General features: G+C 44.2%; 1 protein-coding gene across 7 annotated transcripts in view; it reads right to left on the reverse strand.

The window, feature by feature from the left end:
- Positions 1 to 26163, reverse strand: part of CADPS (calcium dependent secretion activator) — a 202290-nt gene that overhangs the window by 124034 nt on the left and 52093 nt on the right. For all 7 annotated transcript variants that reach the window (XM_079316651.1, XM_079316650.1, XM_079316648.1 and 4 more), the window contains exons 4-6: positions 8766 to 8846; positions 4344 to 4580; positions 2102 to 2223 (exon numbers count right to left, since the gene is read on the reverse strand). In XM_079316651.1, the coding sequence (XP_079172777.1) occupies positions 2102 to 2223; positions 4344 to 4580; positions 8766 to 8846 (440 nt within the window). The remainder of the gene's footprint in view (positions 1 to 2101; positions 2224 to 4343; positions 4581 to 8765; positions 8847 to 26163) is intronic.

Below are 26163 nucleotides of genomic sequence, written 5' to 3' on the forward strand. Positions count from 1 at the left end.
CTTTGCTTCAAGGCAGCACTGCTCAAAAATGCACCAAGAGCTTCTCTGAGCTGTTTCTATCACTGCCCTCATCACCAGAGTACCTGAGGGCCTTCAAGTCTTGTATTAAGCAAGATGACAAACATGTCACATCTGATTCATTCTCTTTCCTTCTCAAGAGGAAAACTTAGGTACAATAAATTGCTTTCCCAGAGCTTCAGTTTCCTCTATCTCTGCTGCTGTGTCTGGGAGGGGAAACAAGGTGAAAGAAACACCTCTAATGCAGAGAGAAAAGAACAAGCTTTTAGAGATGGCCTTTGGTTTCTGTGAAGGTTATTCTAGAGCTTCATCTTGGCTGGTCCTTGGTTCTGGAAAGAAAAGGTCCTAGGACCCTCTAAGAATACAGCTGTCAAACCTACAGCCCTCCTAAGCCATTTCCATAGGTACTAGCCCAAGTCCTGGGGCAATCCAGAAGACTTTAAGCCTGGCTCACATCTCTACAGGAAGCCAGTGCTGAGAGAGGATGAGTGTGATGGCCTTGCATAACTTCTATCACACCACAGCAGTCAGTGTTGGCTGCATTTTCTTGAGGGCTTCATGCCCAGACACTGCACATTTAATTAAAATAAAAGGACCCACTAAATAAAGAGTTCACTCCTGCAGATCTTATTTTCAAAGCAATTCTCATAAAAATGGTCCTACACCTTGCAGTAAGAAGACCTGTGCATGGAAGGGCAGACCCTGTGAGCAGAAGTGGGATGAACAGACCAATCTAAACATGCAATGTATCCCAGAAGAAGTGTGCTTTTTCAGTATGAATAGTAGCAATTTCCCCTAAATAGAGCCCAACTTTCTCCACTGAAGCAATAAGAATACCTAAAATAGTGACAATTGTAAGTTCTCATGGAAATTTTGCTCTAAGCACAGCTCTCTTCCTTCCTTCTCTAAAGCAGATTTCAAAGCATTTTGAAAAGTCAGCCAGGCTGCAGTACTTTCCCTGATTGGGAATATTGTCATTGAACCACTTACTGCAGATTCCTGCTGCTCTGGTGCAGCACAGGACATGAGGTACCAGCAATTTCTGTGCCTCTGGGAGAGGACAGTGACAGAGGGAAGGCAGCCCAGCCTTGTCCCTGCTCTGTCCTGTATCCACTGCTCCTGAGCTGCCTGCACTGCTTGTGCACTCTCATGTCCTGCAGCCACAAGGTTCTGCATTTCCTTCCAGCAGCTTGGGAAGCTCCTGGAAAAACACCTCTAAGGACTGGCCACTGGGAATGGGGTATGAGCACAACAGCACTGCTTCCTACTGCAGGAGGCTTCATACCACCTTAGCAATTCTCCACTGTGAGGAAGCACACTGAGAATTAACTTAATTTGTGAAATCTCTGCAGTTATCCACAGAAAAACTGCCTCAAATCCATAGTGTTTCAAGTTAACAAATCCCACAAATTGGAAAGGAAATAATCCATCCATCATTTTCTCCTCCCAAATAACAAAGGCCAATCACTTAGGGGCTTAACAATATCCAGATAAGACAAAAGAAAGCCAAGTATGGGGTCAAAAGTGGGGATTTGGGGATGAGCTCAAAGAGGACAGAAACAAGACTCTGCCCTTGAATGGGACTGGGCCAGAGAGGCCTCAGATAAGGCTTTAACTGAGTCATTTGAAGCTTTTCCCAGATCCTCTCTTCCACCTCTGCTGTGGCTGCCAGACTGTGTCCCTGCCAGCTGTTCTCTTTCTTGTAGGACTGCCAAACCCTGACAGTGAGGACGAGATAATGTAGCTACACCTGATGGCACCAGTTCAGAGGGACACTCAGACAAGTACTTATCTAAGCACATGCTTAACTCCATCCCTATTTAGTAAAGCACTGACGTACAAATTGATCCCTCTATGGCTACACAGATATAAACCTCTCATTAACACTTTATTCCCTTCATCAGGGCTCATTCTCAGCTGCAGCACAACACTCTGCATGTGTGGCAGGCCATGTTTCTCCTCTGCTTCTGAGAGTCCCCTCTGTCCTCACCATGCAGGAGCCAGAGCTACCTGCAGTGACTCAGCAGCACAGAGATGGGGCAGAGCAGCTGGTGCAGAGACCAAAGAGCAAAGCAAGGCTTACGTTGGCTTTGAGGCTTCAGCCTGGTCTGTCTGCAGCTTCTCCCCACCTTCAACCTCCATGGTGCAGTACACGATGCGGTTGGGGGCCAGAGACTTCAGCCCCTGCACCTCCATGATGACAACCTGCAGAGAGAAGGAGAAATGTAAGAGGAGCAGCCTCCTTCAGCCCTTGCTGTGGCTGCTGAGCCCATGGGGTCAGTGCTGGTGGCACTGCCCAGGCTGAGTGGGGACTGTGGCAGCCAGCCAGGTCTGTATGGAAACCAGGATTCCCTCTGATTGCACATGGGCTCACTGAAACCTCTGAGTGTCCAGGGCTGTACCAAGCTTCAGTGGAAGACCTAAAACGTGAAATCCAGAAAAAAAAAAAAAAAAAGTGCACAACTACTCAGCTTGTGCCAAAAGCAAATTTTCTACATTAATCATAGAATGGTTTGGGATTGACAACTGAAGATCATCTGGTTCAATCCCCATTGTGAGGCAGGGATATCTTTCATTAGATCAGGTTGCTCAGAGCCCCATCCAACTTGATCTTCAAAAATTCCAAGGATGAAACACCGATGTCCCAGTTGTTCCCTATTCCAGTGTCCTACCACCCTCATCAAAAACATTTTCTTTCTTATACTCAATCTAGATCTACCCTCTTCCAGTTTAAAACTGCTGCCCTTTGTCCATTCTACAGCTCTGGTTAAAAAAAAAAGTAAAAATCTTTCTTTGTCCTCCTTATAGAAAATCTTTCTAATTAAGAAATCACCACCCAAGTTTCTTGCAGTTAATTAATTTTTTTTAAAGGTGATTAATCCCATTAACCACACATCTTAAACATTTCTACAAGAATCACTGTGGGAGTTTCTGTTCATGTTTTAAAACAGCTATTTATGTAGTATATACACAGGGACTTAAAATTCCTCTGCTCAGGTCTTCTGATCTGGATCCTCTCCCTGGCACACAGAGCTCCACAAACCCTCTGATGAGCACATATTTTTGATAAAAGCTTTCTTGCAGCAGGAGTTTTGTGCACTGACCAGTGCCCAGACCTGCCAGCTCTTGAAGTCAGTGCTTCACTGGGCTTTGACTTCCCACCAGATGGGGTTCAGCTGGAGCAGAGCATTTGTGACACCCTGTTGTAAGGATGTCCCTTCACACACAGCTGCACACACTTCACAGCTTCTGCAATAGGGGGTACTGCTTTGTGGTAATTCCCTGCTCCTCCATAGGGGAATGCTTGGAAGTCAACCTTTTTTGAGATTGCTCTTGAAGGTACCATCTCTGGGTTCACAGCCCTAGTTTTAAATAGAACTGAACTGAATACTAGATGGTTTCAGACACTTAATTAGTCAAATTCTGAGACTGAATAGCCATGGTTGTTAAGTTTTGCATTAGCATGATATGTATAACAAGAAAACCCCCTATGAAGAGAAATAAACAGGAAACAACAGAAAACCAGCATTTTCTGATTTTTCTGCATCCTACATTTTTGCCTCCATCCTGGTAGTTGTTTTGACAATGTAACATAAACCCACTCATTGACAGACAACAACAATTCTGTATGGGTGAGCTGATGACTTCTGGAAGTAAATATGCCCACAAACAACCACAAATGTGTTTGCACAAAACAACTGAGCTAGCTGAAAACGGCTACTGAGCAACACTGCTCCAGGACTGAGGCAGCAGCAGCACCACCCTGCCCTCCTCTGGGCTGCACACACAAACTGCTCAACAGAGAGCTGAGCAGAAAGTCAGCATGCAACAGAGAGCAAAGAGCAACCCAGCACAGCATAGTATTTCCATACAACTGCAAACCAATCTGTTGGGTGAATTCAAACCCCAGGAATTCTTCACAATTCTTCAGAGGAAGCAATTCTTGCTGGCAATAGTTTAACATGCAGATATTTACAGTGTTGCATTACTGTAATGGTTTTGGGGGCAATACAGGCTCAGGGTTACTGGGCTGCACTCAGTAACGAAGTGCATGAAGAGATCAGTTAACTATGCAGATTTCTGAGCCATTTGATATACATCATCACAAAATGCCAAACAGTGCATATCACTCAGATTGTGCCAACAAGGTGGTGAGATACCAGAAAGGACACAGTGTTTAATCACAGGCACAGCTTCTACTGGAAGAAGTAGAGTGATTTCTACTCACCTCTCTCCACCTAACCTAAATCTGAACTGAGCAGGAGCTGGCTGCTGTGCTTTTTACTGCCATGAACTCTACACACTGTTGTGTGCATGTAGCTTACCTCCAGGGAGAACGACAACACGACGTCTGACTTGGAAAGCTGGTTCTCATTTTCTTCTCCCATGTCAATTATTGAGGTGTTGTGGCTTCGTTTCAGCTTCTGCAGCTTGAACTCAGAGCCTCCTTTAGACACAGGCATGCTCTCCAAGTTTGCCATCAAGAGATTGACAGATGACTTCAGCTCCTCAATGTACATGTTCTCCATTTCTTTGGACACAAACTTGGGAAACTTGCGTTCCTTGGATTTGGAAACAAACACAACAGAATGAATGTTTGTGACAATCAACGACCACTTGTTGCAGTGGGAGAATCCCCCAAGAGCATCTGCAGAGGTTTGTGAGCAAGGAACTCCTACAAACCAGATGACAAATTACAGCTTCCCCTTGAGTAATGTAGAAACATTATTGCTAGTTTCTCATAGAATTACTACTTGGTACTTGTCCAACTTTCCTGTATCTTGCATGCACTTGCATTTCACTGACTTTTCTATCTGCAAATGGGCTTTTTCCTATGGAAATATTCTCAATTACAAACACTCCAGACCAGATCTCAACTGAACTTTGTGACCAACAGCAACTTACTAAGGATTCATTCAGAGGATGCTGACAGTAAGTAATTTATTTTCCAGTCCCAATTGTGCCAGCTCTTTTTAAAACACTTCTGAGCAGTTGTTTCATCAGGTTTCTTGGTGTGAAAAGAACCCAAGGAGTGAAAACAAACCATGTGTGGGCAGGAATGTTTGGTCCTAACTGGAAGAAAGGGTAAAACATCCTTTCCACTGCTATCCAAGGCCTGAGCCTCTCCCCAAGAAGACAACCTTTCACTGTGAGACTCTTCAGTGCTGCTTGCTGTCAACAGGAAATTTAAACTCTAAAACCAAGGGTGACAGTGAGAGCAAAATATGATGTTCCCCAATGCATGTTCTCAGCTTTGAACTGCTGCCCATCACTGGGCTGAGCCCTACACCTTCTGACAACTCTTCCCATGGCCTGAATCTGCTCAGGGTTTAAATGTCTCTGGGTGGTTATGAGACACTGTGCAAGGTGTAAGACAGTGAGGCAGCATCTGCAGCCAGGGAACACGAGGCTGACGTGCAAACAGTCTTGGTGGCAATTCACAACATTGTAAAAAGCTATTTGTAAAATGTATGCTAGAAAAGAAAACAAGGTCATGTTCCTTCTAGAAGACTGTCATCAGGCTGCTGAAAGAGTTCTCTGCACTAGTTTTCATACCAGTCCTCAAGATCTTACTCACTACAAGCAGAGCTCACAGCAGCACTGTCACCAAGCAGGTGAAGTATAGTCATCTGTTTTCAGCCTCAATCTTGGGAAGCAATTCCCTCATGTAAATTAGACTTAAAGTAAAATAAACTACCTAATCAGCCTCCTGTATTGCCTGTGCATTATATAAGTTGCAAGTCAGCCCTAGGGAAAAAAAAAAAAAAAAAGGCAACTGGTTTGTAGATTTTGAGAACTACTGCTGCAGGAATGATGTTCAGACATTATTGCTTTTTTACCCTGCTGTCATCCAATTGCTCCAGGGACTGCAATTTTGGCACTGCCCTCATAAACCTCTTCAGCAGTGCAGCAAGGACTGAGACATTTCACTGTGTGCCAGCAACTTCTTGTATTAAGGCTGAAAATGTAGTCTGAAGTGATCATAACAGTTTAACTGGGACTATTTAACTGATGCTGCAAACGCAGAGATGCAGATGTGCAAAGTCACCCATCAGACTGGAGATAAAGCTGGGGGAAGTCTGGAGTAATACTATCTAGAGATGTAGACAACAGCAAGAGAGGGCATTAGCCTCCTCCCCATGCACTGGGAGCAGAGACAGGATCAGGAATAGGGAGAGAGGCAGAGTTAAGACACTGAGAAATGACCAGTCCAGCAGGCTGGAGCAGAGTGGGTCCAGCCCCAGCCCCATACCACTCTAAATCACCACAAGGTCTCCTTTAGTTGCCCCTATACATGCTCCTCCTTGTCCTTGATGCCAGGCCAGTGGGAGGGGAAAAAGGCACCACAGGAGAGCAGAGCACTTGCCACTGCAGAGAAAAATACATGTCTGCCATCACTAAGCTCTCAGCTGTAATGCTGCTCTATTTAGCTGCTGGAAAAGTACAACACACAGACTGAAAAGCCTGTCCAGATTCAGCTTTAAAACATCTGCCTGCCACAGAGCATGATCCTCAGGCCACCTGGCTCCAAGGCTGGGCTGATGTGCTTTTGAGCCAGGCTCAGTGGGGACTCTAGCCTAGTACTGCCCTAGTACTGCACTGAGCTGCACTGAGCTGCACTCCCCTGGGCACATGGGAAGGCAAAAAGAACCAGAGCTGTGTCCTGGCATGCAGAGGCAGGAAAGCTGGCACAAACAGTGACTTGTTCAAGGTCACACAACAGCTCAGACAAAGCTTTGCAGAGCCACTGGTCCCCTAAGACTCCACAGCCTTTGCTGCCTCTGAAGTGCAAATGTCCTTGTGTGAATTTCTTAATTTATCAACGAGGCATTAATTTGCCTCGAGCATGGAATCTCCACGACAGACACCTCATTGCTGGTTTCACAAGCACTTTAAGCCTCCCTGTGCAGTAAATCTGTATTAAAAGCTGCAAATTGGAGATAAAAATGGAAATGCTATCCTTTCACTGAGCTGAATTGTGAACCTGCCCTCTGCTACAGGGAAAGAAGCCTTGCCCAGAAAGGAAGCTACAGAAAAGGATTCAAAAGGTCATTTGGATGCCTCAAAAATATAGTATTCATGGATCTGAAAGAACAAGGTTTCTCACAGACAGATGCTGGCAGGATCTGACATTCTGAGGAGAAAGTCTGCTGCAGAATTATGATGGAGATTAAATATCCCTATCTGCCAACTTGAACACAGGTAAGTCCCTTTTACTCTAAACCACCCTCCAAGCTGCACTGTTGTATTCTGAAGGTTGAATTCTACAGAGATATGTCAGGTTATGTTGAGGAGTTTTCCCCTAACTCTTTCTTGGACAGCCAACAGTGCCATGGTTTGTTTTCAGCATCCTTGGGAGAAGAATGGAAATGGCAAATTTTCATTTGCAAAAAAATAATTAATGAAGCTGCAGCTTTTGCTGGCTGCTATTGAATAATGTGTATTATTGTTCTACATGCCATAAAGAGAAAATAAAATAACAAAACCAAGCAACCTTTTCCTGGCATTCAGGGCCTGGCTACGTGTCTTAGAACCAGAGCAGCCGTGCTCAGTGCAGAGGTTTATATTTCACTGCAAATTCTTGACAAGAATGAAGTGGCAAAGGGCCAAATGCTGAACAAAAGAGCTGCAGTCAGTTTGCTGTTTTGCTGCACCATTGATTGGCCATGTGGTCCTTGGCCATCTCACTAATTTTATCAGTGAAGTGGGGAAAAACAGAGCCTATGTCCCCAAAGAGGAAACAGCAGCAGATGTTTAACAGAGGTGTTAGTGAGGAGGAGCTGTTCAGGCTTTACCAGCACCATTGTTAACGCCTGACTATAAATCAATATGTTCTGCTTTTCACACCCAGGCATAACAGTGTGCTTGCAAACAGCTCTGATATTACTTTTCCTATTAAAAAATCCTAATTTAGGCCCAGCTCAGTGCTGGGAGGACTGCTGCTGAAAGGCAGGCCCCTAGACTGAGCTTGTCTCTCTGATTAGATCTTTTTTTTTTTTGCCTTGTAGCAATGGTTTCTTGATTATCAAGAACAGCCAGATAGATCATTCCAAATGACTTCAGTCCCATTAGGGCTTTATCAGTGACTCAGAGCATCTGATTAGAGGCAAGGATAAAACTTGGCCATACTGATGTCAACAGGATCTTCTCCATCATCCATGGTCCACTGGAGGCCACATGACTCTGCACTGTGTGAGGGTGTGATTTGCTCCTTACAGAGGGTCTCTAGGGAGATTAGCTGAGTGCTTGGTTATCAAAGGAGGTTCTGTGCCTGCTGCTCCAAACAGCAGCAATGTCTGCAGGGGGCAATGATGGCCTGACTGCTCTGATGCACAGTGTGAGCTTCTTTGGGACAATACATCTGAAGGATCTTTATTGAGGCAGTATTTACCTACAGGCAGGAAATTGTGGCTCCCATCACCCCTGCAAACAACACAAATCCCATTAGGAGTATTCCTGGCTCCTTTAATACATACCATCATCTACCTTATTGTTCAGCATAGAAATGTGACACCTTTGAGGATTCACATGAACCCAAACTGTCCTAGCTCATCAGGACATTCCAAGAAATGCACATCACAACAGTTTCATCATGCTTTGTTTGCAGCTAAAAATCTAATCATTTTAACTGATAATTACTGTGAGAAGAAACTCATAAGAGAATGACAGGACTTGGGGGCTGCATCAGACTCCTGTATACTCCTAAATTAAGAGGTTATTAATAACAGTAGATTGTTTTTTTTTACCTTAGCAATTTGTTCTGCCATTTGGAGACGTCCATCTAACTCACGTCTGATCTGTGCTGCTTGCTCATCAGGGTTGTCCAGCTGTACAAAAACAAAAGGCAAATCAAGGTGAAAAATTAACCAATGCACCATCTTTAGGAGCAGTTCAGCTCTTCAGGCTGACCACCTGTGCTACACTGCTGATAGAGCAAGTGGTGAGGGGCCACATTCTGGAACACAAGCACCACAAAGGACAAACACAATGTTCACCAATCCAAGCCAGCTTTTGATGATTTGGGGCTGAGCATCCTCACCCTGAGGCCATCTGGTGCAGTGCAGTCTGCAAAGTTACAGCCACAGTGCTGACAAAAGTTCAGATTCAGCCTGATGAATGATGAGCTCATCTGTTGGTGCTCACAAGTTGTCCCTGACCCATCACATTCCACAGCATCTCTGTGTCTGTCTGCCTGCACATCCCTCACCTCTCTGCTCCTCCACATGCTCGTGCTGATCTGCACTGGTGCAGGTGTTATTTCTGCACACTGCTTCACCACTGATTTTCCAGAGAGCCAACACAGACAATGGCTGAGATTGATGGAAAGTGTCTTTTTGATTAGTTTTTGAAAGCCTTTGTCATGGATTGAATTCAGAAAAACTACAAAGTGTCCTGACTGAGACCCAAATCCATTGAAGCTTCAATGGTTTCATTCACACGAGCTGCATGACATAACCTGCTGGTGTTGTTCATCTTTATATTCCTGACCCAGCACCAGTACAGAACATGCATTACAAGCACCTTTCATGATCAGCTGCCTTTGTTAATTTCTCCACAAACAAATGTACCACACAGCTATTCTGCACCAGTGTGGGTCCACCTCTCTGAGCTGCTTCATTAAGGGCAGGAAATGTACAGACCCAGATTTCCACTTCTTTGCAATTTGGAAAGACAAGGCATTATTTGAATTCTATCTGAGCTACTGTAATTGAGGTTAATCACACACTACCCAAAATAACTCAGGAGCTAAATTTGGAAACTGAGGATGCTGCTGTTGAGGAGGGTTGATTTTACAGTATGATAATGAGCCAACAAACTGCCTCACACTTTCTGCACTATCTTGATTGTGCAGATGTTTTCCAGTGATGCTACAGGTGTCAAGGAAAGATCTGACTGCAGAAGAATACTTTTCTGCAAGCAGACTAGGCAGTCTCTGTGGCTGTGGTTGAGTGGTAAGGTATTGCTTTCCAGGGTTTCCCAAGATTAAGTAGTGATGCTGGTATTTAAAAGAAACTAAAAAAATCTTTCTGGGCTGTATTTTCAATGATTCTGCATGACAGCTCCATGACAAAAACTGATATTTGGGAAAGCAATCCTTGTCTGCAGCAGACAAAATAACATTTTCTTCTTGTTGTCTACAGAATGGTACTAATGACACAACCCCTGCCTGTCCTCCTGGCACCTTCCAGCAGATCTCTTTTGACTAAGAGCAGCAGCCCAACAGCTCTGCCACTGTCTCCTCCCATGCCTGGGAAGGACTCCTGTGCCTGGGAAAGGCTCCTGCTGCCATCAGAGAAAGCAGAGTACATTTTACACAGTCATAACACTATATAGGGCCATTAAGAGAGTAATGCTGGTACCCATAAAATATACTTTGCTTGTGAAATAAGGCAAGGTGCAAATGTGGGCACGCCGTCTAAGCAAGACCAAGTAAGGCAACACAGACCTTAGTATCATTAAAACTCAATTTCTTAACTAGAGAATCAGCTATTTATTATCTGCCACATGCATGCCCACTTTATATTCAAGTACTTGACAGCCAAATACATAAATGATTTCAAAAGTCAGAGAGAAAATGAATTAGTTTCGTTCTGCATTATGACTATGTTATGGGTGTGCTGTGAATAAAGCAAAGATATAAATCATAAGGTTGCCCCAGTCAATTAAATGTGAAAAGTATTATAGATTTCAGTATATACATGATTTGTCATATGCACTGGGCTTTTCTTCAGCAGCATGCCACAAATACATGATTTACATAATTTGTAATTCTCAACTGATCATTACCCAACTGCCTGCTGGTAAATTAGATGTTTTCATACATCTACCCGCAACCACATTAGTTCTCTCTGCCTGCCCTGCAGAGATCATCTACATTGGTGGAACAGCTGCTAAAGCTAAAGAATAAAAAATTAAAAACTATACCTAGGTTAGGTGTTAGGTGGAGCCCAAAACTGATCAGTACAGCAGCCCCCCATCACTGCAGGCATTGCAGGGCAGGTATCTACTGTAACTCCTGGTGAGGGTTCAATTGCAATTAAAAGACCTTGCAAGACTGGTTTTTCACATATAAACTGTTAATAAGGAATAATCTTTAATAGGCACTAGTAGATAAGAGAAATGGGTTTAAAACATTCCTCATTAAAGTCTGAAAGTTTTGATTGCTTCTGGCCTGCAGAAGCAATCCTTTGCTTCCTTCCCTGTGAAACCAGCTCACTGAGAGAATTTTCCTCCTGTATCCCGAAAGGATGGGAGATAATCCCTCTACTTCTTTGCAGGCAGAAACCAACCAGACTAATTAGTCAATAAGATCTTCAACAAGATGCACAGGAACTTACCAAACCCACATCTAAAGTGTTTCCTGCATCAGAGATCACCCACACATCACCCAGCCTGAGCCTTACAGTTTTTAAAGCCAAGAGCCCAGGCCCACTTCTACTTATACCAGGAAATGCCAAAGGCAGTGCCAGGACATGAATGGTATTAGGAGATTTTAAACCCCCATGCTTTTGGAGCCCAAATGCTTTATTTGAAATATCTCTATTGAAAACTCCAGCTTTGGTTTATCACAGCTAAAAACCATTTACAATTGCTGCCATGGCTCTGAAAGAGCCATGTGAGCAGCTCAGGCTGCCCTCCTCCTTCCTTCTTTGCTAGGATTCACACCTCAGATCCACCCACCTGGGGACTGAGCAGGGCACAGCTCTCTTGCCATTGTCACAGTGAGAGGGCTGCAGGTGGGATGAACCCTCCCGGCCTGGGACAATGCTGGTGGCACAAGTGACATGCTGTGCACAGCCCTTGGCTGGGTGGTAAGAGCACAGTGGATCTGGCTGTTCCACCAAACATGGATTGATGGGGCACAGCCCAACAGACACAGGGAGGGAAATGGCACAGGAGCTAAACCCACACCCTGAGCTCAGCTCTGCTGGGAATAAAGGGGTTATAAACAACAAGGGTTTATAATGAAATAACATCATTGTAAACTAAGAGGGTTTATTATGACAGGATGCAACATACAGATACAACCTTCAACGCCTGGCATTTGCACCATGGATGTGACAGGTATCACTGGTGTAACTGCCATCAGAACAAACCAGAAACCACTGGGACTATTTAAAAGCTTAATCCCTCTCTGTCAGCCACTGCTAATGCTGATTCCTGCCTCCCAGCAAAGGCAGCAGATGTCACAACATCCCCATTGCTGAAGCATAACTGGGGCCTGTCCCAGGGCATCTTCCATCCTGTGGGAAAGGTTACAGTGGTGGTGGATCCAGTGGCCCTTGGCATGTGCTCCTGCAGAGGAACAGCCATTTATAACAGGGTTCTGGAAAAACATATTTTAAATGCTCTGGCAGTGCAAATGCTGAGCTGCAGCAACCTGCTTTATGCTGCACTAGATATGGAAACACACTTGGATTGTAATTCTTCTGGAAAAGAAAGCATTTAGTACAGGTCTCTCTGAATCCTCTGCTATTGCCTGCTTTGGTTTTCCTCCCAGCAGTACTGGCATTCAGGAACAGGTGATCAGGTGGGCATCTACTGAGCAGGACTGTCCTGGCTGGGGACACACCACCATGCAAGCTGGACAGGTCTGAAAATGCCACTTTGTTAATTATTTTCAGTAGCTGGAGGACTAAGACAAAAGCTATGACCCACTCATGTTCTTCCTAAGCCTGGTTTAACTCCTTCCAAAATAATTAGTGTAGCCAAATGCATGGCTATAGGTGCCAAAAGCCTGAAAGAGAAAGTTTCAAGGCACTCATCCTTTAACATGCTGGGAGTCCTGTAGCTCAGCAAATGGTTGATTAAGTATTTCAAAGCAAACATGCTCATGGTGAAGGCTAAACAAGATCACAATATGGGTGACAATTTTGCAGCTTTGATGTAGGGCTTTAGGAGAGATCTTTGTCTCATAAAAGGTGGTTTCACTTTGTGATGCACAGTGTGAGAAAACACTGAAAAATTCATAAGCCACATCAATTAATATTTAATCTGTCAGTCCAGGAGTACTCACAACATGTGGCATCAACATCACTGAGTGCTCCAGCTGAAAGAAACATGGCCCCCAAAGTGACTCATTGCAGGATGCCCTTGGTTTCTTACCACAAAGCTGCTGTTTTAGGAGATAAAGTGCAATGAGGCAGGACACAGTGGCACCATGTGGCACACATACTCTCCATGGCAATGTCACAGACTGCTCTGCAGCATCCTTTCCCCACTAATGGTGAATATGCTCTCTACAAGCAGCCAAGGGCAGTGGGATGGCAGCAGCCTGGTGCTCAAGGTCCTGAGCTCTTCCCACAAGTCTGAAGCAGAAAGTGGAGGAGGATCCGAACATTCCCTCTTGAGGTGCAGGTGGGATCCTGACTTCCCTTTAAATTGGGAACATGAATGATGCTAAGCTGCCTCAAAAGAGTAAGTCACTCATGTCCTGGGCAACATGCTCACCCTCTGAGCAGCAAACTGCAACCCACAGGCTGCTGGCTGCCTTGGGATCTGAAACAAGAGCAAAGAAGAGGAAGCAAGGTCAGCTTCCCCATGTCAGGCACCTCCCTGCATCAGCAAATCGGCAGCATCTGCATGGCCCAACTATGGATTCAATAACTCTCATTCCTGCAGTTCCAGAGAGAATTTTGAAAGACCTGGAGGGATCTGCAGAACATGCAGCCTTTAGGATTGCAGTGACATGTGATCCCCTGACATTCTAGGGGACTGATCTCCCATGCCACTGCACAGCAGGAATGTTTAAGGCTACCTCTCCTCTGGCCAGTCACAGCTCCCCAAATCAGTCTTTTAGCTTCAGTCATGCAGAATCTTCCAGTACAACATAAAGCTCCCTTTAATTCAAGGAACCAGTACCTATTACCTCACCAAAACTTTATTTTTCCCTCCCACCAGCCCTAGCTCTTCACACAACCCCAGGGTTCCAGCACCTCAAAATGTGACATACTGACATACTCCCTTCTCCTGGGAAGGAGATTACCTTATTTTGCTCACATGTAGGTAAAACAGCCTATGCTGCAGGTATTCAGTCATTTCCATAATAATTCAGTAAGAGCTGCACAGTTGCTGTTTGCTGTGGATAGGTGCTAGCTCCTGCTATCCCAGCAAACTCCTAGGTTATCTAATGAACACCTTCTGCATGAGAGCACTCAGGGGGCCCTGGGAGGGTGATTTAAAACAATAGAAAGGATGTGGATAATTCAGTAAGGGCTGGTGATTGTCTCTTAAAGAGAAATCTTATTTCATGCTTTACAAACTTCAGGGTTGCACTAGATTCATGGGTGAAAACATTCCCCAGGATGTAGAGCAGCCTCTCCCTGCCTCAGTGTGAATCTCAGAGTGCTGCAACCCATCTCTGTGCCTCAGTGTGAATCTCAGAGTGCTGCAACCCATCTCTGTGCCTCAGCAGCCACCAGGACTGTGCAGCCTCTCACCCACTACATCTGCCTGTGGATGCTGGGACCGTGCCTGCTTCACCAGGTGAGGTCAAAGGTCCACCCTTTGATTCACTGTGGCCTAAGTGCTATCTTAGATAGCTGTTTATCCCATGAACTGAGATGATTTTTTACCACAGCAGCTCTGGTGGCACTTGCAGGCAGAGGTTTCTTGTGTCTTCTTTGCTGGCAGCAGCCATGGGTACTCACTGCTCATCTGCAGAGTGCTGATGGACCAGCACAAGCTGGTGACATGGCAAGAACAGGCAGGTGCCAGGCATGGATCCTGTGCAGGAAAATATGATATCTCTCTCAGTTCCTAACCTGCCTACCACCACACTTCTCTACAGCTTTGCCAGGCTGCACCGTGGGGCTGAGGAAAGCTGAGACAAGCAAACACAGCATCTTTCCAGCAGGTTGTGCAAAGATACCTCCAGATTTATGTGCAATGATAAATCAAAGTAAATGAGAAACCAGATTCAGCAAAACAGGAAGGGAAAGAAAAAAGTGCTGCCTGTCTTTGCAAATGTTTTGCAAGCTGTTAAGAAAAGGGATGGCACAGCACATCCACTAGGAAGGCACGTCCTTTCCATCTGTGGCCAGAGAACTTTTGAACCCTGCAAATCCCTCTGCAAGATCATCCGTGCAAGGTGTATGACACTGAAAGGGATTGAAAACTAAAGCTGTCCAGAGGCTCTGACCTCTGAGCATGCCTTAATACCATCTTCTTATGGCATTGCATAAGCATGCTCAGAGGCGTGCAGGCAGCATACGCTGAGCTATGGCACCATGAAAGAAACTGGAGCACTGGCTGGTTGATGCTGCCTGAGGTGTATCACTACATTTAGCTTGCCTGTGTTTCCTTATAATATACTGAATTTCACATCAGTTAATGCAAAGAGAATCACCCGAATTTCCTAAGTGTGGCAATAAACTACTATTGAGCTCTAAATGAGTTTTACAGCTAGAAACGCCTGTAATTAATTCATCATGGAAGAAGGACCTACAGATCCTCAAATCCTCATCTTTGATTAAAAGATTAATGATAGACACATTCATCACTTAATTCAAAATGGGCTTTGGCTTTTGGAGCTAAAGTAAGTTGCATGAGGACCTACTCCAGCAAAGCTGCAGTACCCTGACACTCAGCAGGATTAATGGGATGGAATGAGATGGGAACATCTCCAATGGTGTCTACTCAATAATTGTTTTGTTGCAGAAAGCTCTGAGCAAAAAACTGGCAAAGCAGAAACTGACTATGAAACAGCAACGTTTTGGTTCTATTATAAGCTAAATCAGCAGAAAACAAGAGAGAGGGAATGTAAAGGGAAGTTTATGGCTCCCACTTTTTCAAGGAGTAGGACGGCAAAGATCGCAGTCCTGCTCATTACAGTTTATTTTTGTATTGGTGAAGTTTAGATTTATCACAGCCAGAGATCTAAAGAGACAAACCTCCTGAACAGGCTGATGTCTTTCACACTGGTTTGATGCAGCAAACTTTCCCAGAAGGTCAGGGAGAAAGCAGTCAGGAGAATTAAACCTCCAGGCAGCAAATTTCCAGCACAGAAAGAGGTGGCTACATGTTCTCAGTAGATGGCATGCTATGGTGGAGGTGGCAGCTGAAGCTGCTGGTCTCATCTGTGGGCAGGATCACTCTTTCCAGAAGGCTCTGTATAGGTCACCAGCAGACCCCCTTCCTACACCAACAGAGAACTGGAAGGGAACTGCCTTCCACTGCAGATGCAGCTATTTTAGTCTCTCTGACTTGTACCTATTATGCTGCTCACTAATTGGTATCAGCTTATCAAAATCCAGAGCAGAAACATCACAGCTCTAAGTCCCTTTGATCAATACATAACAACAACTATAAATTATTAATAAGCAATTGGTATCACTATGCTAAATTACTGTATTATGTTAATTAAAAGGTTGATTCCTCACTTTTCTTAGAGCAGTGCCCAAACATTTGTGCTCTGAATCATTCAAAGTTTTCAGAGAAATTTACCTTGGAGAGAATCTCCAGATTTTGAACAGAAGCAACATCAATCCTTTGCCATATCAATCATATCTAATCTATCATCACATTTCAGAAAAGCCACCTCTTCTAAAAATAATTAGCATTCAACAACATGAAAAAAACCCACAAGAAATATCAATTTGAATCCTAGCTTCACTAATTGGGAACATCTCCCACCTCTCTTACTGCCTGATCCCCTGCAATAGGACATATTCTGCCCCTGAAGAGCCAGTGGCACAAAATGGATGTCTGGGATCTCTGAGAAGGGCTGTGTGGAGCTGAGAGCTGTCATGAGGGATCTAACCTCACATCATACCCTTGCAAGATGCTCTGGCACCTGCATTAAGGATCAAGGATGTGAGAAGAATTGAAGGAGACACAGAAAAGCAGCAAAGGCATAGCTATGAAGAAAAAAAACACAGGCAGCAAAAATGATGCTTTTAAAAGCAGTGAGTCTGTAAGTTGAGAGGAGGAATACAGCACAAGGTACCATGTGTGGGGAGAGCTCAGCAGATTGGGCAAGTCCCCCCATGGGATGTACCATCCTTGTCCCCTTACTGGTGGAAACAAACCATCACACAATATTGCTCCTAGTCTTAGAACCACTGCCTTCCAGATCTCATATTGATGTTCAGAGCAGGCTCCAGGACCACAGCAATCATACACACATGTAGTGTCATGAGCCTCCAGTCTTCACCATGTTACCACACTGCAGACAATAAACATTTCCTTTTCTTCTTGTCAGGGAGCCAAATGAATCCTAAATGGCTTTCCTGACCATAACACACACACAGCACCAGCTACAGACCTCAATTTCTGACACATCAGCTGTGAAGGCAAGAAACTGCAGATAAGAGAGCATCAAGGCTTTAAGGACACTGCCAGATCCAAGCACTAAGAACAATTAGTTTTTTCCAGACCATGCAGTGCATGTAATAGAAAATATTAACTCCCTTTCCAAATATTTATGAAAAGTTCAGACATAATTAAACAATTTGCAATTGAAAATTAACAATCTAAGAATTCAGCCATGTAGACAGAGAGCATTAAATATAACTGCAGTTAATGTAAGCTGATTTAAGTACAGCTAATACAGCAGCAACAGAAAAAGGCAGTCAATCACACCCCCTGTCATTAACAGCCTTCTCCATGTGAAATATTAGTATCTGAAGCTTTCAAGCTGCTCTGCTGTCCCAGGCTGTGCAGAAGAGCTGTTTGTTTACAACCTGCTCCAGCTGGAGCAGAGGGACGAGGTGTCCATCTGTCCACCACCCCCAGGTTTCTGTCTGTCCCCCAGCCAAGGCTGTCCCTGTCCCTCCCACACCTGAGCACTGTGTTCCTGACAGCACCAACACCACTTCCCCCAGTCCCACTCTGGGCTTCACCCACTGCCTTTGATTATCTTTCCCTAGAGCTCAGCAGGGATAGAAGCTCCAGAGAGAGATTTTCCATCCCCAGTGGGTGGAGAGCTCTTTTTCACACTGCTTCACTAATTATTCTTTGTATTTAAAGCCAAGTAAAACACTAATTGCCCAACACATCCATCCTAACCCAGGCTGGACTACCTCAGCCTTGGCACATGCCAGGATACAACACAGCTGGAGAAGAGGGAGCAGCACCCACCACCCTTGAACCCCGTGGGCAGCCTGAAGAGAGGGTGGGATGCCAGCAGAGAGGGCACAGTCCTCTGCAGCAGACTTCCATGAACAAAAGATCATGGATTTAAGGATGGGATATGTGCTGGGTAATGAGTCAGGCCCCAGTGTAGCTGCACAGTGGCTCTTCCAGAGAAGAAAACACTGGCAGAAACACTGTCATCTCCTGCTTTCTGAGGAAATGGGGTTTACTTTGAACTACATTCAGCAAGGCATGACCTCTTTCCTTTGAAACTGTTAGCAGGGCAGGAGGCTTTTGCTTAGAGAGTTAGGGAAAATATACTGGACACTCAGAAAGTATGGCATTACAGACTCTGCTATTGTTGAAGTCCCTCAGTGCTTTCTGCGTGACAGCATTCTGAAAAAATAAGGTGATAACCTGCTCTCTGATCCCATTTCATCTGAGCCTACCCTCAAGCTTCCCTTTAAGCTTTCACTGAGGGTAATGCCCTTTGTATGTAAAAAAAAAAAAAAGGCATGTAAGAGAGTAGTGCAAAATATAAAGCCAGAATCCAGATGTGAGACAGGGTGCAGCCATGCAGGTCTGCAGCACCAGTACCTGTTCATCTCAGCCAACTGCTGCAGTACTTTTAAGAAATTAGGGAAAACATCCATTAACAGATTAAAGAAAAAAAGCCAAGCTTGAATCATTCTCATGGAATTCAGTTTCTTCTTGCATTCTGCTCTGTAACCTGGACAAAATTGCACTGCTCTTACCATCCTCTTCAAATGAAGGTACCACCAGATGATACCAGCAATTAACCCACAGGAACAGACACACAGGGAACCCACAGCTGAAATCCTTCTCCTCTCTTTCTTATCATTAATCAAATATCTATGGAAATCAGGGACAAGAGAGCAGTGCTCAGGGCACTAGGGAAATACAAAAAGCATGTGTGCAACCCACGGGGTCAGATTGCTGTTCCTGCTGCATACCCTCTGCATCCCCCTCTTTCTCCAGTGGAGTTATAGGGAAAAACAACAGGCAAAAGCAGGTTCTGACAGGACAGCCCAAATGCTGAGAAAGCTGTTAAGACAGGTGGATGAAAACAAGGGGGCTCTTGCTGGGAGCCAGCAAAGCTGGGAAATGCTCTGGAAACTGCCTGTGCTGCTTTACAGGTGCAAAGGAATTAACTGAGGTTTATGATGTGACCTTGTATGAGAGCTGAGGGAATAACAAAATCATTTGGCTCACAGGCTGAGCAAAATCCACAACAGATCTCACCCTGTCAAAAAGCATTCATCTTCAGACAGATTTCCTCCCTACATTTTTATGCAACCTTAAAAACCTAAGCTGTCCTGTTACTAAAATGTTCAGATCCATCTTAAATCCATTTTACCACTCTTTTTTTAGTGGATTTGAGAGTGGAGGGTAAAACATTGCTGAAACAGTTCAACCAGTTCCTTAAAAACCTGAAAAAATGCTTCATTCAGCCCAAATGTGCCTACGTTATAAAACATGTGCAGGCTCACTCCACAGCGTGCGTTTGCTGGAAATTAAGAGATGCAAGATTGCCTCGTCCATATTCCCCTGGGGGAAAAAGCAGCAATCCTGTATCATTTTTTTTCCAGAGCCTTTTTCACACCCAGCCAAACACCTTCCAGCTGTGCCAGATGTGCTGTCCATCACAGGTAAAAATGAATGGAGAGGGTAACAAAGCAGCCAGCTCTGCAAGATGCTGGCTCATGAGAGCAGGAGCTCAGCTGAGAGAACGAGTACCCAAGCGTGGAGAGGAGAAAATGGGCAAAGCAGAAAATCCCATCTCAGCCCAATCACCACGCAGAGTTATTCTGGTTTATGCTGCTGGCAGCCTTCTTAACTGCACAATGACACATGCTAAAAATATTTGCCGTTTGGACTAGATTTCATGTTGAAAAATGTATAACAAATAATTACTTGTACAAGCACAAACCTTATAGCTTCTGCTTATGAGCAGATGGGAATTTGTAACAAACTTCATCTGGCAAAGCAGTGTCCCCTCATCTGCCATCACCTCATCCTCAGTGCCATGCAGCACCAAGTGCTCCCTGCGTGCCAGCCCTGCTTGCTAACATGGGCAGCTCCACAGCAAAGGCTTTTGGCTGCAGGTGGCCAGGGAACAGCTCCAACCCTCCTGGCTGCAAGACTCTTTTTCAGAGCCCACCACAACTTCCATTGCACAGTAAAATGAAATAACCAGCCTGGACAAAGTTCAGTTAAATAACTGATTCTATATTCAGCAATAACACTTTCATGGTGTCCAAAACCTGCCCAGCCATGGGATGGATTCTCAGCCCAAATTTAACCACTTGCCCCTTGCTGTGTAATCTCTTGCACATCCCTAGTAAAAATTCAGCATACAATTGCTATTTTAAGGCCTGACCTTCCACTTAAAACGTAAACATATCTGATAGAAGACCCAGTGTATCTTTCAGGTGAGAAAAAGATTGTCACAGCCTTTGCCCAGCTCTCCCAACCCTGACTACCCAAGACCCTGACTCCCACAAGTGACTGCTTTGATCCCAGTTTTACTGCTCCTGAACAGACAGTTAAACATTGTTCCAATACATCTGCAAACAAACCACTTGGACCATTTCCCCAGGTGAGTCAAACTTTCAGTTCTTCCTTATCCTTTCCCATAACTATCAAGACCTTTCCCACATATTTTTATAGCACAGATTCCAGATTGGGATATAGGAGAAGTTTTTTTGGCACCCTATAGAAAGACAACAGTTTCTCACAAGGTTTCCTGGGGTATCTTCACACATGCCAAAAAGCTTGGCACCATGACTGGGCACCTCAGCACACCCACTGAGGCTGTGGCTGCATCCTGCTCTCCTTGCCCACCAATGTCCTGAGAATCCTTAGCTGATGCCCACAAGGCATCAATCAAACACAAGCTTTGAAAACCTTTCACAACTCTGTCACCATCTTCTCAGGTACCTTGTTACCTTACTGCAAGTCTGACTCTTGTTTTAACACTATTTATGACAGCCTGCACTTCCTCATTGCTTGTTTTACCTTTAAGTCCTCTCCAGGGCCTCTTCTGAAGCAGAAGAGAAAAAAAAAAGAAAAAAAAAGAAAGAAAAAAGGAAGAGTATGGATTAAAAAAAGGAGCTGATTTTCCTCTAAATTTTGATAGAGGATCTCTTGAAGGTTACAGGCTTGCATCCTGAGAAAAGCAAGAGTAGCACAGTGGTTTCAGATGCTGGAAAACAGGGCAGGGAAATTGCTGTAGCAAGGTGGGACTGGCACCATATCCAGTTCAGCTGTGTCCACACACCCTCCCTAGGGTTTTCCAGAGCATCCCAGAGCAGCTGGAAAAGCTCTTCACACACATCACTGCCATCAGACCAGAGGGATGAGTTTTGCTCCATCTTAAGGCACAAATCAGTGCAGTCTGCAGCAGACACCTAATGACACTTTTGAAAGGAAATGTTCCTGTTCCAAGCTGAACTCTGGTTTGCTTGGTGAATTTTTCTGAGACCATCCCTTGCTGTTACTTGCTGTCAGCTGACCTTCCCTTTCCCAAGGATCCCACTGGCATAGGCCAATTCATGTCCAGCAGAGTTTACAGCTACATCTGATTTCATGCTACCAATGAGCATTTACTCCTTTCTCAGCAGAACTTTATTACTTTATTTGAGCCATTTTTTTTTCCTCTGCTCCCCAGCACCCTGGCACACCCCTTCCCAGCAGCCTCTGAACAGGGAGAGTTTTGTTACTTTGTCTTTGAACAGGAGAGATTTGCTTTTTACTGATATCTGGCATCAAATAAATTCAGACAACAATGGAGAGAAAGATTCTCTTCTGCTGTGGCATGCTAGCATGGCAGGATGCCTTAGGGAGACAGATGTGCCTCCTGTCCTGCCCTTCCCTCCATCATCCCCTGCTCTATTGCTACCCCATTGCAAATGAGACAAAATATAAGACACAGACACCAGGGGAGCTCCTGGCTTGCAGTGTCCCAAATGGTGCTTCAATGATGGTGACAACCACTGGTCTGCATAAACAAAATGTATTTGGATTGTCATCATCCAGAAAACCACTCTTAATTTGAAACATATCAGGTTTTCCCAAGATCACTAATGACATAGCTCAGATCAGGCTCATACTCTGATGTTACAATGCCAGTGCTTCTACACATATATTTAGGATAGAAATAGATTGGTTTTTTTTCATTGATGCTGCTTATGTTTTTATCCATAGAATGGATGAAACTGCAAACGGCATTATGATAGGAAAGTGTAATGATCCAAATTATCTCATTGAACATATATTTTGCTATTTTAATTGACAGAAATAAAACTTCTACTGCCTGCCAGACATCCTCAGCTGTTTTGCAGTTGCCATACATAAAGCCAGAACAAATTGGCCAATCAGTGACCCTGAATAATTGCCCACGTTGACTGTAAATAAAGAGGATCAGGAGTTACACAGCTGGGCAAAGGGAAAGGAGCAGAGTCACCTCCCAGCACTGAGCAGGCAGGGCTGGGGGAGCAGCAGGGCTGCAGCTGGTACCCCTGGGGAGAACAGCAGCTCACCAAGGCAGCAAAACCCGTGCCCAGTTTTCTCCTCTTGCTTTGCTTTGACCATGCTGTGAGCAGGGAGCTCCCAGAGGAAAGCTGTTGTGCCAGCCTCAAAGAAACCCATTTTCCTCACATCAAATACTGCAGATGGTCATGGGAAACATATTTCCCAAATACTGCTGCTGCTGCTGCACACTCAGGAGGGGCCACTGTAACATGAAGGATGTCTGACAGCATATAAACCAGTATTTAGGAATGCACTGCTCTTCTATTAATCTAACTGGCATTATCCTCTCTAACTCCATTCCCCTCAAGCAGACCCAAACCACACTTCTCATGTCTGACCTGACCATCACTCTCCCACACAAAGTTATTTTGGAATCATTTTGACAGTGGCAGCCACAGCTCCTTAAGCTAATTTACATTCAACTGATATCTAACAATCTGAGCACGACTATTCCAGCCAAAATCCACTGTTATGGAGAAAGTGGGCAAATAAAGAGAAAATCTACAAGCAGAAAGGTCAATGAAGAGCAGGGTTAGAAGGTGAATGAAAATGACTACTTGATATTTTACATTTTTCATAGAAATACAGAATCATAGAATGGTTTGGGTTGAAAGGGAACATAAAGACCATCATTTTCCAAACCTTTCTGCCATGGGCAGGGACATCTTCCACCAGACCAGATTGCCCTAAGCCCCATTCAACCTGACCTTGAAAACTTCAGCAATGGGGCATCCACAGCTTCTCTGGGCAACTTGTGCCAGTGTCACCATCTTCACAGTGAAGAATTTCTTCCCAATACCCAATCTAATGCTCTCCTCTTTTACTTTAAAATTGCCTTCCCCTTGTCTTATCACTAGCTGCCTGTGTTGACAGTAAGAATTTGGATATCTATAGGAAGGGAATAAGACTTCAAGTTATGAGTGGATGGTGAGTACCATGATGAGGAACTGCTGCTGATAATACACCCTGCATCAAAAATAAAGAGCACTGGGTTTTCATGTGATTTTAAAATACAAAACAAAATGCTATGCTTGGCAAATGGTACTCTCATCAGACCTAAAAGGCATCATGGGACTAAATAAAATTATTGTGTCAATAATTTCTCCATGAACATGTCTGTTTTGCAGGTATTTTGTCAGTCCTGGTCTCAGTTCTGCACGTGGGTCCATGAGACTCCTGGCAATGGCAGCCCAACACAAACACTGCAGCTCATTCCACCAGTGTTGCACAACATGAGCTCTCCAACAAACTGGCAGAAATATCAACATGAGAAATGACTGGTGTTGAGAAGAAATATGAGACTGTTTAATTACTCCACTATTAGAAATTTATAATTTAAAACATCCAGAAGGTTTCTTCCTTGTCAAGTTTGGACTTAACTAGATCACAAAAGAAGAGTTTTGCCAAATATAACTCTCCACAAAAGACAACAACTAATGGTCCTCAGCCTGAGAAAAAGAACTTATCACTGATGCTTCTTCTGCTAAGGAATAGCCAAGGAGTAAAGCTTTACACTCCCTCCAGCATCCCACTGCAATTTGTGTTATCTTCCAAGATCTCCACCTTTGCTGGTGACTTATTTTGACTTCTGGTCCCTACATTTTTCATTTTTATGTTGATACCTGGAGCAAAATACCATCAATGTAGACCTTGCCCAGTTTCCCTTTCTGTGGACTAAGATGTGCAGCTTTGCTGCTGCTGCCAGTACAGCTGCACACACAGGCAAGATACAGAGCTGCACCCATGAGAATGAGCAGGTGCTTAACCAAAACTCAACAGGCTGCTGAGCAAAGTCTGGGTGCCTGACTGTGGTCACTGTGCCTGCTTCCTCCCTAGCACCTTTTTTAAACATCTAACATCATTCCTCACACAGCACATTCAGAAGAGGACAGCAGAATCATGCATTTGTTCTTTGTTCTCATTTATCGTGGGAAATGCTTGTTAATTTTAGCTGTCTCCTCCTCTGCACATCTGAGGAATGCTCAAGGCTCAAGCCTGAACACACAGGCAGGCAGCCTGGTCCCACCAATGCCCAGGAGCCCACAGGGCACTGGGACCTGGCTGTGGCTGGGGCACAGCAGGGTTCAGACTGCAACCTCCACCCCACACCCTGGGCCACCAGCACTCAGGGCTGCCATTCAGAGCTCTTGGGAAACTCCACTCACTTCCCTGTCACAGCTACCAATGTTTCCACAAAGACTTCATGACAAATAATATTGTGCCATCACCTCCCCATCTTCTTGCTGTTTTCTGTCAGAGACAAAAGAACTGGACCAAAGGCTGCCTACAACACCTGCAAAACATATGCACAGATCACTGCTGTTAGGAAACATCACTACTTCCCTGCATTATACAACAAATCCTGTGCTATGGATGCCAACACAGTTTTTACATGATTTTAGGCTACTATAGGCCTTTTAAATACATGAGAAGCTGTATTTGAAGTGGTGTTGCATTCCAATTCTGTATTGAACTTGCACTCTAATTCCTCATAAACATGAGTAGAATCAGATGCTCCAGAAAAAACATAGTGTATTAAATATGAAAACTCAGCACTGAAATTGAGGTAAGGAGCAGCTTACATAAGTTAGGGATATTGAGGCTGAGCTTTTGAAATGCATGAAATCTACTTTGTTGATCATTTCCCAATTTACAGTCAGCTCAGTGGGAACAAATATGTGCCTACTTTGATATCCTTTAGAAGAAAATTCTTGGCATCTAATTTCTACTAAGAAATATACCTATTCTCTTTTTAATTTGATATTTTTTAGATGAAAACTGAAAGATTAATCCAGCTGTATTTTATATTCATGAAGTACTGTCTATGGCCTGATCCATTCGACTCCCAAAGTTTCTTCTGAATTAAAATTACACTGTCTATCACATCCCAAGCCGTGTGACATGAAGCATTTTTCAAGTTGCATGGAACATTGGTAGCCTGAAGAATGAAATGTAAGGAGTGGAGGAAAGGCCTGATGAAGAATTTTTTTTTTTCCTTTTTTAATAATTCCCTTTTCTGGAAATCTGAACACAATATGGACTGCAAAGAAGCCTTGAGGAAACCACAGAAATAAGATTAGAGAAAACCTAGTAAAATATTAATGTAGAACTTTCAAAATATTCCCTTAGTGGATGATGTATGTCAGAAGAATGATTTCTCTATATAACATGATAAAAAGAAAACCAAAAGAATAGCTTGTAACCTTAGGCTAGCACAGCTCAGTGGGAACCAGTCCAGGCTCTCTGACAGGACATTGCGTGCTGAAATAAAGACCCTGAAGCTCTGGCACAAGCCAGCATGACCATGGATAACCCCACTATGTGCAAGCATGGCTGTATCTTTCCATTTTGCTCCTGAGACAGGCATTAGAAGTTTCCCAGGAAGGTAATCACTGATAAAAAACATGAGTGAGGGCTGAAGTGCTGCAAAGCATTGAGATTTTTATGTGGAATTCAAATTAGATTTAAAGACCTACGTGCAAAATTAAATTCTACCAGCTCCATTGTATTTCCAGT

The sequence above is a fragment of the Erithacus rubecula genome (genome assembly GCF_903797595.1).
Source record: "Erithacus rubecula genome assembly, chromosome: 13".
Classification (NCBI taxonomy): domain Eukaryota; kingdom Metazoa; phylum Chordata; class Aves; order Passeriformes; family Muscicapidae; genus Erithacus; species Erithacus rubecula.